The 13472-nt window shown below is 39.5% G+C and overlaps 1 protein-coding gene across 3 annotated transcripts in view; it reads right to left on the bottom strand.

Annotated features, from left to right (window-relative positions):
- The window catches only part of USP34 (ubiquitin specific peptidase 34), a 239073-nt gene that overhangs the window by 49676 nt on the left and 175925 nt on the right, over positions 1–13472 (bottom strand). For all 3 annotated transcript variants that reach the window (XM_014595059.3, XM_019500736.2, XM_006273750.4), the window contains 9 exons: positions 11243–11406; positions 8980–9045; positions 7086–7232; positions 6933–6989; positions 6746–6823; positions 5125–5219; positions 3599–3771; positions 2661–2814; positions 250–328 (listed from right to left, as the gene is read on the bottom strand). In XM_014595059.3, coding sequence (XP_014450545.1) covers positions 250–328; positions 2661–2814; positions 3599–3771; positions 5125–5219; positions 6746–6823; positions 6933–6989; positions 7086–7232; positions 8980–9045; positions 11243–11406 — 1013 coding nt within the window. The remainder of the gene's footprint in view (positions 1–249; positions 329–2660; positions 2815–3598; positions 3772–5124; positions 5220–6745; positions 6824–6932; positions 6990–7085; positions 7233–8979; positions 9046–11242; positions 11407–13472) is intronic.

Genomic DNA, 13472 nt, shown 5'->3' on the forward strand with positions numbered 1-13472 from the left:
AGAACTCAAATCTCTAAGTAACAGTTTTGTTGGACCATGGACCAATGAATCCATGTAATTTATAGTTATTTCACTAATTGATTTTGATTTATTAGAGAGCACCGATCTTATACACTTGAGAGAGAGAGAAATTATCAGTATCACCAAATAAAAATGACCCCCACCCACAATTTGCAAAAACTAAGACTTTATCCTCCATCTAGAAGTGAACGCTGCAGTAAAGGAACAGAAATAAAAACTACAACTTACAGTCATTTCTCCACCAAAACATTCAGAAGCAAGTTGAGCAGAATCAAATGGTTTTACTTCAGCATCATTGAAAAGATACCTATAAAAGATTAAAAACTTTTGAATCAGTCTATTGCCTCTTTTACATTACAAAAAGAGATTTTGGCCAATAACCTATCATGCATTATGCCTCTTTTCTTTCAACCAAGTAGTTTGTTACCTTTGAAAGCTCATGCTTCTCTGAACCAGTTAGTATCTAAGATGCTGGCCTGCCCCGTTAAAAAAGCAGCAACCATATATCTCACACCCAGAAGCCTAAGGCTGCTAATAGACATTCAATTGAAGATGCAATGGGATCCAATCCACAAACTCTAAAGTCACAGGTATATAGCAGGAGGCACTACTGTAGGATCAGATATCAGATCCCAAATTGTGCCCTACTGCCAATGTGGGGGAATTCAGGGTCATGATGTGCCCCCCTTATTCATAGGAGTCATAATCATGAGTCATTTTCTTTCAAATTCATCACCTTTTTTAAAACCTTAAATAATCAAATAAAATATTCATCAAATCATGATTCCCCTTACCAGTAGGTAGCAAGATGGATTCCTGGTGTGCCCATGAGCTCTGTGTGCCACTCAGCTGATCAGCACTCCCAGCCTTGGAAGCACACCAGAACTCCACTTATCAGTGTGGGCCACACGTTCAATTTAAGGAGCAACAGGAACCAACCACAAATGTATTACGCACATTTTGTGTAATGACCTTGGGGCTTATTTTGCTTAATTGTACAATTAATTACATTAATGGGTGGCCTCTGCTAGGGGTCCGAGTGACTTACCAAAGTTATTTTACACCGAATGGCTAAGAATGTATTTAGAGTGAAATATTCATTTGCTTCAAAAGGCAAGCAGAAGCTGTAAGAAGACATGTGATTTGTGTCTGCAACATGCATGTCTTGCACATCTCACAATAATTACAGATACACTGTATAAAGTTATGTGCTGATAGTTAAGGTTTTTTATGACCAATGTCTGTAATACCATATGCTGAACAAAATAAGTATTTTCACCGAATACCCACAGCATATGGTCTACTGTACTCAGGTATAGCAAAGCCAATGATGTTTAGATATTTATCATAACGCAAGTGTGGTAGGCTAGTAGGGGGCACTCCTGTGCTGAGCCACCCACCTCACTGTGCCCAACCAAAAACCAAGCCTTGAGTGCCTCCCTTGGAGCGCCTACGTCTGGCTGACCCTGTTCCTGGAGCACACCAACAAGTTGAGGTAACCGCTACCACCACCCAGGGTCTGGTCTTTGTCCAGGCTCTATAACCCCTGGGGTACACAGGCCTTGTAGACCTTGAGAGTGTTTAACCCATTGTGAGATCTTGGGGTGTTTTCCTTTAGCCTGAAGCATAAAAAGTAGCCTCCCTTAGTCAGCCAAGCAAACGGAGGAAAAAAGCTTGCCCAATCCCTCTCAAACATTTACTGCCAGGCTTGCTATGATAGTTTTATTGATTGGGGAGGGAGGGCATAGGGAAGGAATACAAACCAAAAGGAATTTTGAAAGAAAACAGTCTTGAGCTAAACAGTATAACGGGCTCATTGGCCCTTTCAGTACACATCTAGAACACGTCTAAGTTACTGGCTACAATTCAAATAAGTTACTCACAGCAGCATCCAGAGGATTCTAGATGTACACAGCTTCAGCCTGATTCAGAGACCAGAAGATCACTCTCCCAAGATGGAGGGACCTTATTTATGACCTTTCTGACCTCACCACCTGGACCCAACCAACATCAGGTATTTTCTGAGCACTAATGTTGACCAGTGAATTTGAGTAACATTATCCCTCACCTTGAGGAGGGACAGCTCTCTTAGGACAGCCCTCTCAGGTCAAAGGCAGGAAGTTTTACAATAGCCTGGCCACAGGGAGAAGGAATTTCCCCCTCCCTAGGGAATCCCATTGGCAACCAGGTGGTTGCTTAGCAACTGGGTTGATAGACACATGGGCAGAGAGAGGAAGAAGGGGAGAACAGACAACCAAAAAGAGAGGGGGCTGGGATGGAGTTATTTCACACCCTACTGTACTTAGGTATAGCAAAGCCAATGATTTTTTAGATATTTAACATAATGCAAGAAATTTAGGCAATGAATTTCACTAATCTGAAAATTTCTATAATCTGAGAGAGAAAGTAAAACAGATTCTAGGTAGCTAGTTTTAAATGCTCATAATTTCTAAGGGCCCACCAAATCCAGGACAGAATATAAATTTGTCTGCTGAATAAGGATAAACTGGTAAAAAAAGGAAGGAACATCCGTAAGAACTGAACAAGCCCTTCCAAGGAGCAGAGTTGAAACGTCTTACTAAACGTTCACAAAATGAAAAATAAACTGAAAATGAGAACTTTAAACTCTCATAACTCACCACTTGTTGTTTTTGTAAGCATGGGGATTGACTATGTCTCTGATAAAACTGTAGTAGTGTCCACCATCTGCTGTTCCTGTATGAACTGTCACTCCTATCAAGTCATACTCATAACTCTCAGTTTCTTTCAAATATTCGCTGTCCTCCTTAAAACCTTAAATAAACAAAATATTCAGCAAATAGTTCCTTCAGCATTCAGAAAACTGGCATTAATTTAAATGATTCACAGTACTGAAATGTCCTCCTGAAAATGCAAACAAACCCAGGTATTTCTGGCAGGCAATGGCAGCCAGAAAGTCCACACCGAATAGCTGAAAAGATGGGTCCCTGCTTTGGTAGGGAAGTTAGAGTGTGCATGTTAGCCTGCTGCTAACCAGAAGACAGGCACATATACTAATGCCACTGTGGCTTATTTATGCTCCTGTATGGAGGACAAAGTTAACTCAGCTCCCACTTTACTGTGAAAGCAGAAGAGAAACCAATAATAACTATACCTAGAGTATTCTCTACTCTACACTGAATTGGATTATTGTGCTAAAGTTGTAAATAAAAAAGATTTCCAATTACCTGGTATTAACCCAGCTGATTATAAATCTATTTGTAAACAAAGCAAAAGACAGAATATATTGACTTTTAACTTCTTAAAAATATCACTGAATAGGATGGATATACCTTGCAGTGTACACATGAAGAAAAAGATGAAGTTAATGGTGCAGTCCTATAAAAGCTGTGTTTTGAATTCGCTATTAGGACTTTTGTATATTACTAAGAAACATTATTTTCTAGGATTTTTATGGCTTAAAATAGATAGGTTACATTATCTGCCTTGACAATCACCTGTCAATACCATTTAACTGATAAGCTTTTACACTGAGACACAAAGGTTTTCAAAAGTCTGAATTTTCAGTACTGCTTAGGGGCAAACAAAATCCAAATACCTTCTTTTCTATCATTTTTTCCCATGAGAAAATCTTCAGTGTAAGGTGTCATGTCCAAACGTAAAGGGAAAGAAAAGTGTGTGTTGACTTTCTCCTTCATCATGGTGACCATGTTAAAGGTGTATCTCATGGTATTGAAACTTAAGATGCGAGGCAATTTCTTAAAACATGCTCTAAAAAGAAAAGAAATAAAAAAATTAAAACTGAATTGCTTATATAACATTTGCACAAAGTGTCTCATAACTTTGTTCATTTCCAGGTCATTTACAAATATTTTTTTTTAAAAAACCCTATAGTTAAAAATAATAATCAGTAACCACAATACCTCAGACAGTACCAGCCAAGGTCGATTTGTTTTGATTTTTCAAAATTAATTTTGTTAGATAGGTGACATGTAACAGGGTTTACATGACAATACTGCATAAAAGACTGAGTTAAGACAGTCAGTAGTACAGTAATCACAGAGCGGCAATCCCATAGTAACAATTACATAAAAACTTCTAAAAAATAATATTTAACCTTATTTTTACATCCTCATAACTTTTGATGAATTCTGTTTACTGAGTGAAAGTTACTTATTTGGTCCCAGTCCAAATGTTAGGTTTAAACAAAATCCTGCCAGTTGTTTTGAATTAGGAAAAGATTTTTTGTTTAAATTTTAAGGCTATTTCATTTTCATGTCATGAAACTCAGTAACCTCTTTTAGTGTTGGGAATTATGATACTCATTACGGTGCTAAATTACCCTCAGAGATCATAGTACTGCATACATTTAAAAAAACCCTTCTCTCTCAGGCTCTTATACAATTTATAAGATTTCGAACAGGGAATATTTCTTCTGTACCACTTATAAGTGCAAGAAACAAGCATAAGAATTCCAATCTCTGACAATGAAATCTTTAAAAATAAAATAAGAAAAAGACCAACAAAAGTTAATGTTAATAAAAAAGAAAAGATAAGAAAAAGATAATGGATAAAATGTTAATACATGAAGAGGTTCTATTAACTGTTGGTTAATTTTCAAGGCAGTTTATTTACAATATAAGGTAATAAAATATGAATCAAACTTCCAAGGAAGTTACTTCTTCAAAAACATGTATGTTAATGGACTTCAAAAGCTGCTTAGATTTGTTCCTGAAAAAGGAAGGGCTTGAAGATGATGAAAAAACCAAAAAGGTGAGGTTACTATTTAGAAAGTGCAGGCATCTTAGAACATATGATCTTTTCCTAAATGATCTTATGTTCCATCTTTGTAAGACTCAGTCTTTTCAAACTGTACAAATCTTTGGGATAGTAACCACATCTTCATATACCTGTGTAGCCCTTAACTCAATGGGATTTTGAACCTGTTCAGGATCTCTAGTACAGCTTTAATTCAAATACTAAAACATAATAATGTATATAAATAAATAAATAATTTATATTTTTTGGATTACTTTCATCTTCTAATCAAAACTCTTAACAGAAATTAATGAAAATTATAAGCAAGAAGAAATGCTAGGAATGCTTGGTTCTTTAAAATTATACCTTTTTTCTGCTCGCACTTTCTTTCCACAATGAGAGCATGTATACATGTTGTCACCCTCCAAGGTATCTTTAATAGTTACTTCATCAAGTGACTCCTAATTTATAAAAGAACAGAAAAAGACAACAGCAATAAAACCATCCACAGCTTATGACATATTAGATATTTAAATCAGGTACTTGCGTGCTGCACATTACTATAATATAAGCATCTCACAATTTTTCATGTTTACCCCATAATACTCATATGAGGCAGGATACTACTTCTATCTGGCCAGGGACAACCTGCAAATGGCCACCCGAAATGCAGGGGAACATAGAATTTAAACTTTCTAATGACAAGAGATGGATTTGCTACTGATATGAAGACTGGATATTATCCTGAGAAAAGGGAGGTCAGCAAGCTGGAAATGGAGAAATTAATGTGAATTTATATTTGCTACTGTAGCAGCTACTAGTAATCAAATCAGCAGTGTCTTGAGGGCACTAGTGGTATCTTAGGCCTCTGGCAGACACTACACTTAGGACACAATTGCACCTGTTATTTGCACCTTAGAGTAGTAACCCGACTACACATTCAAGGAATTAAAGGTGCCACCCACAAAAACCAGGCACAATAATAATCGCACAAGAAACGTGTAATTGTTATGGCTGGTTTTCAACACGCCTTATACTGAACGCCTGGTCAGGCAAGACCGCACTGGGGTCTCCAACTATCTCTGCTGCAGTCCCAGCTGACAATCAGCTGATCCTTGGCAGGATCAGAATCCTATCAGGGCTCCATCCAGCCAACAATCTGCTGATCCTTGGCAGGATTGGGACCACACCTGAGGTTCAGTTTACTGTCAGCTGACAGGGACCGCCCTGAGATTCTAGCCCCGATACAGTCCCAATCCTGTGGATGATCTGCTGATCCTCAGCTGGTTCCAGGAACTACATGTTTGCTAATTTGAGCCCCAGTGTGGATCAGGAGCCAGCTGACAATCAGCTGATTGTCAGGCACCTTGCTTTCAATGTGCCATGCAGGGAAGTGCAGGATCATGATACTGGGCTCCCCCTGTATTGGACAGGCCACGTACATGTGGTATGGCGGAAGGCATGATTGTTGGGATTGGGGATCAGATCCCAATAATGTCTTTAATGTCTGTCTGTGGCCTAACAGATGCAGCTCTCCAGAAAGTTCTGGTGCGGTGCATGGGCCCATTCCAAGAGTGGAGCTGTACTGAGAACATTCAGAGTGCAACAGTGAGGGAAACAATGTTCAACTTAAAAAGATCTTGATGCGAGAAATAAAATTAAACTAGTAATTAATACATGTATCATTTTGAAATTAAAGATTTTAAAATACTTTGTGAATAATATGGACACAAAATTTAGCTCACATAGGGAACAAAAAGTAACTATTTGTAATAAAAAGATTCCAGATCCCTTTAGGATGGTATATCAATTCCCATATCCATTTGCTGATGGCCTGGTAAACAAGAGCCTACATGTGCCAGAAACAGAGCCCAGATGTGGAAGGCAGGGGCACATGTAATACAGAAAAATAAGCGTCTTTTGCTTTATGGCACTGATTATAGAACTTGATGTTCTATATTACAACTGCGAGCACAGCATTACTTACATAAATATTCTTCATATCTGCCACCTGGCATCTCACTGTATAGAACTCTTCAGCAGTCTGACTCACATGTTCACAGTCCTGAATGAAAACAGAGGAAGAGAAAAGCAGTCATAGAAAGTCTGTGCATGAATGCAGGATGTTCAAATCTAACCTCAGCAAGAAATGTATATGAAGAAAAGTAACTTACCAAAGAAACAACGTTGTTTGTGATGACTCCACCAAACAAACTTTTTACTGTATTTTTCTGTGAATCAATATGAATAAATGAATTCTGTCAACATAACCTGAGCAAATCTGTAAGTTTAAGAACCCCCTTTCACATCCCATTTTAACAACTCACCAATTCTGGAGACATTTCTTCTATTTTTGTTATCAGATCAGTGAAAAATTCTGTCATGTCTTTCTGTTCTCCAGTGTTAAGTGGTTGCTTATCCATTGTATAGGTTTTACAAAAAGGTCTTGGATTATAAGCTTTACATTCACTTTCCTTTTGGGGAAAAAGGGCAAAAAACCCAAAGAACCCAAAGTTAAAGTTATATAACAATACAAATATACACAAATCTAAAATGAAATATATATGGAAAATAGCAATCTCTCTACTAGGTGGAATGGTACATTAAATGTTTCTAAACATTAATTAAAAGTTTTAAAAGCATAAATGCATAAGTGTAGCATTAATGTTAAAAATAAATACCTTTTAAAAGTAAAATTATGGCACTACTAATAAACAGATAAGTCACATTTTGGGTATCTGCTCTGATAACAAACACAATATTAGATATACATATGTGCCAGAAGTTATGGAGTCTCAGCTACTATTGCAGATTTTCAGTGTTAAATTCTCACCCATACTTCTCTGTGGACAATTTCACATTACATATAGTTCACTAGCAGAAATGTCTAATGAACCTTACATCCAAGTAAAGAATTTGTCTTCCAGAATAATTTATAAGAATGGAGTTCCCTATTTTGTATTGAGGTGGTTACCTGTGTGAGTCTGAAGTAAGGGAGATGGGAGAGGGTAACAATTTAGACATTAGCTGGTTCTGAGAAACATGAGATTTTGTACAACTTTTTTTTTTTCAGATATCATAGCAACTATTATTAATGGCACCCAGATTATCCCTGGTCCTTGAGCAAATGCAAGAAGGGGAGAGAAGGAACAAACAGACACTTCTTATAACTTTCAGGTATAATTACAGTTCTTTACACTGTGAAGATGCAGGGCCTGCTCTCTTCTGACTATATAGTGCCAGGAGCCATGATGCCCTTGTGTGGTTTGCATCTTTACTACCTCTTCATATAAACAGACTTGGTACCAAAATTATTCCAGTTATGTTCTTACTTTAAGCCAGGGGTGCTCAACTTCTGGCCTGCATGCCAAATGCAGAGTGCTTGCATCTGGCCCACTGGGCTGCTCATGGGCAGGAAATTTGGCAGCAGGGGAATGGTAGCCATTAGTATGGCTCCTCTCTTCTCCACTGCTCCGCCAAATTCCCAAACCCCAAGCCCCATGCTGCCAGTCACAGCTGGACCATGCCTCTCTCCCACATCTGGATTGGGGCTGGGCCACACCCTGCCCCCCCAACCAGACAGGTCTGGGGGCAGGCCACACCTGTGAAGCCAAGTCATGCACCCTTTCTCCCACAGAGCTGGGCAATGGCCCCACCACCTGGAAGCCTAGGCTGGTGACCAGCCACACCACACCCTCTTCTGCCCTGTGGGACCAAGCCACGCAGAGCCCCTTCTCCCTGCACAGGGCCAAGCCATGTTCCTTCCCTGTACCACCCATGGGGCTGGGCCATGTCCCCTCCTCCCACAGGACCTGGCTGGGGCCAGGCAATTTCCCTACCCCCTCTGGGCCAAGCCACACTCCCTTCTCCTGTGGGGCCATGTAATGCCTACTTTCTCTCTGGGGTCAAGTTGCAGCTGGGCTGCCCCCTGCTCCCCTCTGCATGAGCAGATGGTGCCCACTGCACCAGCTCCAGTGCTGGATCAGGATTACCAGTGGGATCTGGGCCATGGATGGACAGGGCACCACCCATCTGGCTCACCAGGGAAAAAGGTTAAGTACCACTGCTTTAAACCATATGCTTACATGCTTTGCTTAATCATGGCTTTAAGGTGATAAAAGACAACTTCAATCTCATACCTATTAAAATGTTAGCTATACTTAAATACAAAGAAATAATCATATACATCTATTTTTGGCCAAAGTGCTTCTTAAAACCTACCATTAAATATGTAAACATTTTCTGGAGTTCTAAGAGAGTGGTCTTGTGCTTCATATCCTCTGAATACTGAAAAATAAATAAAATAAGATTATAATTTTCCATAATGTTCTTTATATACAATTCTTTGCAAGGTCAGCACTTAAGGTTATATTTTTCTTTTTAGAAAGATGTTTTAATATTTCATTTGAGTTTGAACTAAGACATAGGCATCCATATACTCATAAACAAGGTGTGTATGTTCTTATTCTTTTGTTTTTCCTAAATCACTATAAGCTAATTTTTGGCACATTAGCACATCATTTCACAAAAACCTAGATCATTTTCTGATAAAAGACATCTTATGGAATGGGAAATGTTTTCTAAAACTTTATACTGACCAGTCATCATCCTTTGTTACCGATGTACAAATCCAATTCCCATTGAAATAAAAGAGAGACTAGTATTAAGTTTAGAACCATTTTCTGGTATTGACCCAAAGGTAGTTGGCCTCAAATGGGAAAGTATAGAATGGTGCTCTGCTCCTAGGGTGCTGACAGATGTGAAACCCCCCCTCCTCAAATGGCGTTTGAATGGAAGAGGATGCACATTAGTTCAACCTGGCTCCGCAACATCTGTATAGATTGCATGCTTCAACAGGGCTTTTTGGTGCTTTTATCTAAAGCTGATTTAATCAACTATTAAATAAAAGCACCAAAAAAGCAGTGCTGAAGTGCCCAAGCTGTGCAAATGTTGGGCGAGCCAGATCAAACTAACGCAATGCCTCCTCTGGGCATGTGCTGCGCTTGAAATGGGGGCATGCTGAGGTTAAAATAAAGCACCATTTTGTGGATTTTTTTGACATTTGTAAGTAGACTTAATTGCAAGTGTTCTGGTGAGTGGCCCAATGCCAGGCAGCTGCTTCAGCTTTCTGCACACCAATCCTAGCTGAACTGTGGTCAGGGAAACAACAACTGACAAATAGCTAAAAGGAGTTCCTCCAATGAAAGCGATCAGAAAGGAACTGAGATGCAGTATGTCAGACTGACCTCTAGGGTAAAGATGATGTACTACCAGAGTCTCAGAACGATCAATAAACTATTAACAATAATTATAGTAATAAATATTAATAATATTTTTGAATATTTATTTCGGGTAGTCCCCACTAAATATCAGACACTTTCCAAATACTTAAGCAGTGTTCCCTGCTCTGATAGGCTCACAATTTAGAGGCAGATACATAAATACACACTGATTAGGGGATATGGGAATAATAGGCAGATCTGTGTACACATCATCTTGATTCACTTTAATTTATAACAGGGTGCTCAACCCCCACCCCACAGGCCAGATCCAGTCTACAAAGCCATGTAACGTAGCCCACCACTCCCCTACTGCCAAATGTCTAAGGCCCAAGCAGCTGGATCAGCCCCAGATGGGCCAGCACTGCACAGAGGGATTGGGCTCGATGAAGGCAGGCTGCATGAAAATGGCCTGGGTGGAATAGAGCTGCACAGGATCAGCCCCTAGCTGAGCTGTTCCTACCTGGCTGGGCTGTCAGAGTAAGCAGGCTTCCTTGCTGCACACACGGATCCCGCCCCAATGCCTGGCCCTAGCAACCCCTTCTCTGGGCACAGAGATCCCTAAGTAGGGGTGGAACGGGTGGCCAGACTGGAAGGTGGCCACAGTGTTGGGACTTCAACACTTGGGAGACCCTGTGCCAGGGATCGCATAGGCACCTTTTTTCCTGCCGTCCTTCTCTCAGTACCTACAAGTATTTAGCCAGTGGTCATGCAGTGCTGAGCCCTCCCACACTCTTCAGCTCTATGAAGCATGCACACCAGGAAGTGGATGCTCCCTGCAGAGCAGGCACCCTTGTTGCCATTAATGCTGTCACAACAGCCCAGCCAGGGCTGACCCCTCATGAATAGATCAAGCCCCAGTTGGGCCAACACTGCACACTAGATCAGGCCCACATGGACTGATCCGGCATCAGTCAACTGGCCCATGAGCTGAAAAGGTTGATCACCACTGATCTATACAAATATCTCATGCCACCAGCATGGATTTAATCATGGGGACTTACTACAACTGTACTTTAAAAGTGTATCATATTTTGTACTAGAAAAGCTTAGGGAAAAAATCTTATTCTCCTCTTCAACTTGAGCCATCAACCAAGTACAATTTGATCCTCAAAACATAGTTTATATAATTGCCTAAGCATCTGTATAAAAGGAACACTGTTTAATAATTTCCAACTTTCTGAAAATAAAACCAGAAATCATACCTTAGCAGTAAAGATGGCTTGCCTGGCCTCTGGGATCATATACAGCTGCTGAATAGTGGATGCCAAGTAACAGGTTGCTCCAAGATTAGTTAGACCCACAAACCTACATTCAGCTCGAACATCATCATGTGGCCAATAATCCCATTTGTAAGGTGCATGGGAAGCTGGAAAAAAAAAAAAAAAGAACTGAAAAACTGAAATCAAGTCAAAGTACATTTTACAAGACAATAAAATAGTTACACAATATTGTACTTTACACTACTATATCATACTTCCAGATGTACAGACAGCAGTCCAATTATGCCTGCTCCTTCAGCAAATGCAAAAGGACGAGAGAGGGATTTTTAGGCACAACAGCAGTTCCTTGCATTCTCAAGATGCAGGATTTGACCTTTTCTAATGTCTTTAGGATAACTAGCCAAGTAGGCAGGGTCACTGTTTCACACATCCCACTTTACCCTCTTGGCTATTCACTAGTAGAACTATATGGAGGTATGGCAGGTGGCACATTGCACTCTCCTTAGCACTGGCTTAAGGGATCAGCTCTTTCTGAACTCTCAGGAGCTTTGGAAGGTGTTATGACCCCTCCACAAGCACAGATCTCTCTTAGTCATCTATCTCAGGCAAAATGTTTTTTCATGATGTTCTAGCTTGTGTGTTAAAGCCCAAACCTGGCCCAAAGTAGTAATAAATGTTATGTTTTCATCATTAACAAAATAAATTATGATTACTGGATATTAAGTGTCTTCTTTTACATATCACACCTTTTTCAAAATATTATTCAATTCTCTCACAAAATGTATTTCTGGTAAGCTACTGATATTAAGAAAGCTTGTTTTTCTGTAGCAATTTCATAGTGAAAAAGTAACCAACTTCACAGTGGGAAAAACCTTCAGTAGACCTCTTAAGTGAACCTTAAAAATCTACTGCACACCAGTTTATGCATGCAAAGAGAAGTACTTCAAAATGTAAATTTTAGCATATGCCAACTATTTTTATTTGTCTAGATTAAATTTTAAAGGCATGTTGAAACATGGCAGCTATTAAAGAGAGGCGATTGCCATAGCTCCCATATGCCACAATTCAGAAATGTTGTTTCTTTCACTAACAACTAAGTAAGTGACAAAATGTGAAAAGTAGAGGATATGTTTTAAAGATATGGATCTTCGTTCAATTTAATTCCTTAGATCAGAAGTTTTGGTCCTGATTTCTCCCAGCACCTAATAACGATTGCTGTTTTAACTATCTTCCTTAAAAAGTACCACATCAAAATTGGTGCAGTTTCTGGAATACTATAGGATGCATTTACTTTATTTGATCTTTCCCTCCCCCACCCCTCATTTCTCCACCATCTTTATTGGATTTCTCTCTCCCCCCCTCCCCTCTACTTGTCATTCTTTTCTCTTCCTCTTCACTTTCTCTAACATTCCCAGCATTATACCCTGAAGGCAAGCAAAAAGCCAGCAATGGTGGAAGCATTAGGTACAAATACTTAATAGGTTGAAGGTAAAAAGACTGCTTAGCAACTCGTTATGCCTCCCCAAACACACCATAGACAAGCACCAGCCACTCATGCTCAGATCCCTAATAGCACAGTGACATCCTCTTATGTCTTATGTAATATCAGCCATTCACACACAGCCACATCGCACCTGAAGGGAAGCCAAATGGAGTCTTTGGCACCCATAGGCTCCTATCAGGGATCTGTCTTTTCATGAGGCAAAGCAACAAATGTACCCATTATTTATATTAGACAGAGTAGATTTACTGTTAAGAATTAAATTACAAAAACCCTGTCAACTGCAAAGATAGGAAGTAGTTTGTTAAAATATGCTGAAAAGATCCAAGGAAGAGGATCACAGCCACGCTATAGAAGCCAACCCCCCACTACATAAGGTTCTCTTTAATGGCATAAACTATTTGAAATAAGATGCAAAAGTGAAACTGTAAAACAAACTATTTAACAGCAGCACTGAATACAATCTTGGATTAATTTGGGTACCTTAGGAACAAACATCCCATCTTTTTTCCGGTTGGGAATGTTTCCCCTATACTATTGAAGTCAGGCATGTCAAAGAAACCTGAAAGTGGTAAGAGAACTAACTAAAAGGAACTGGGAAAGGAGAGTGAAGAAAGATGCGACTCTACCAGGATGCATGGCTAAAATGGTCAGAAAATAGACTAAGTGCTTTGACTAACACTTCCTTCTCTGCATTATACCTGCAATGTG

Source organism: Alligator mississippiensis, chromosome 1, assembly GCF_030867095.1.
Source record: "Alligator mississippiensis isolate rAllMis1 chromosome 1, rAllMis1, whole genome shotgun sequence".
In the NCBI taxonomy this organism is placed as follows: Eukaryota; Metazoa; Chordata; order Crocodylia; family Alligatoridae; genus Alligator; species Alligator mississippiensis.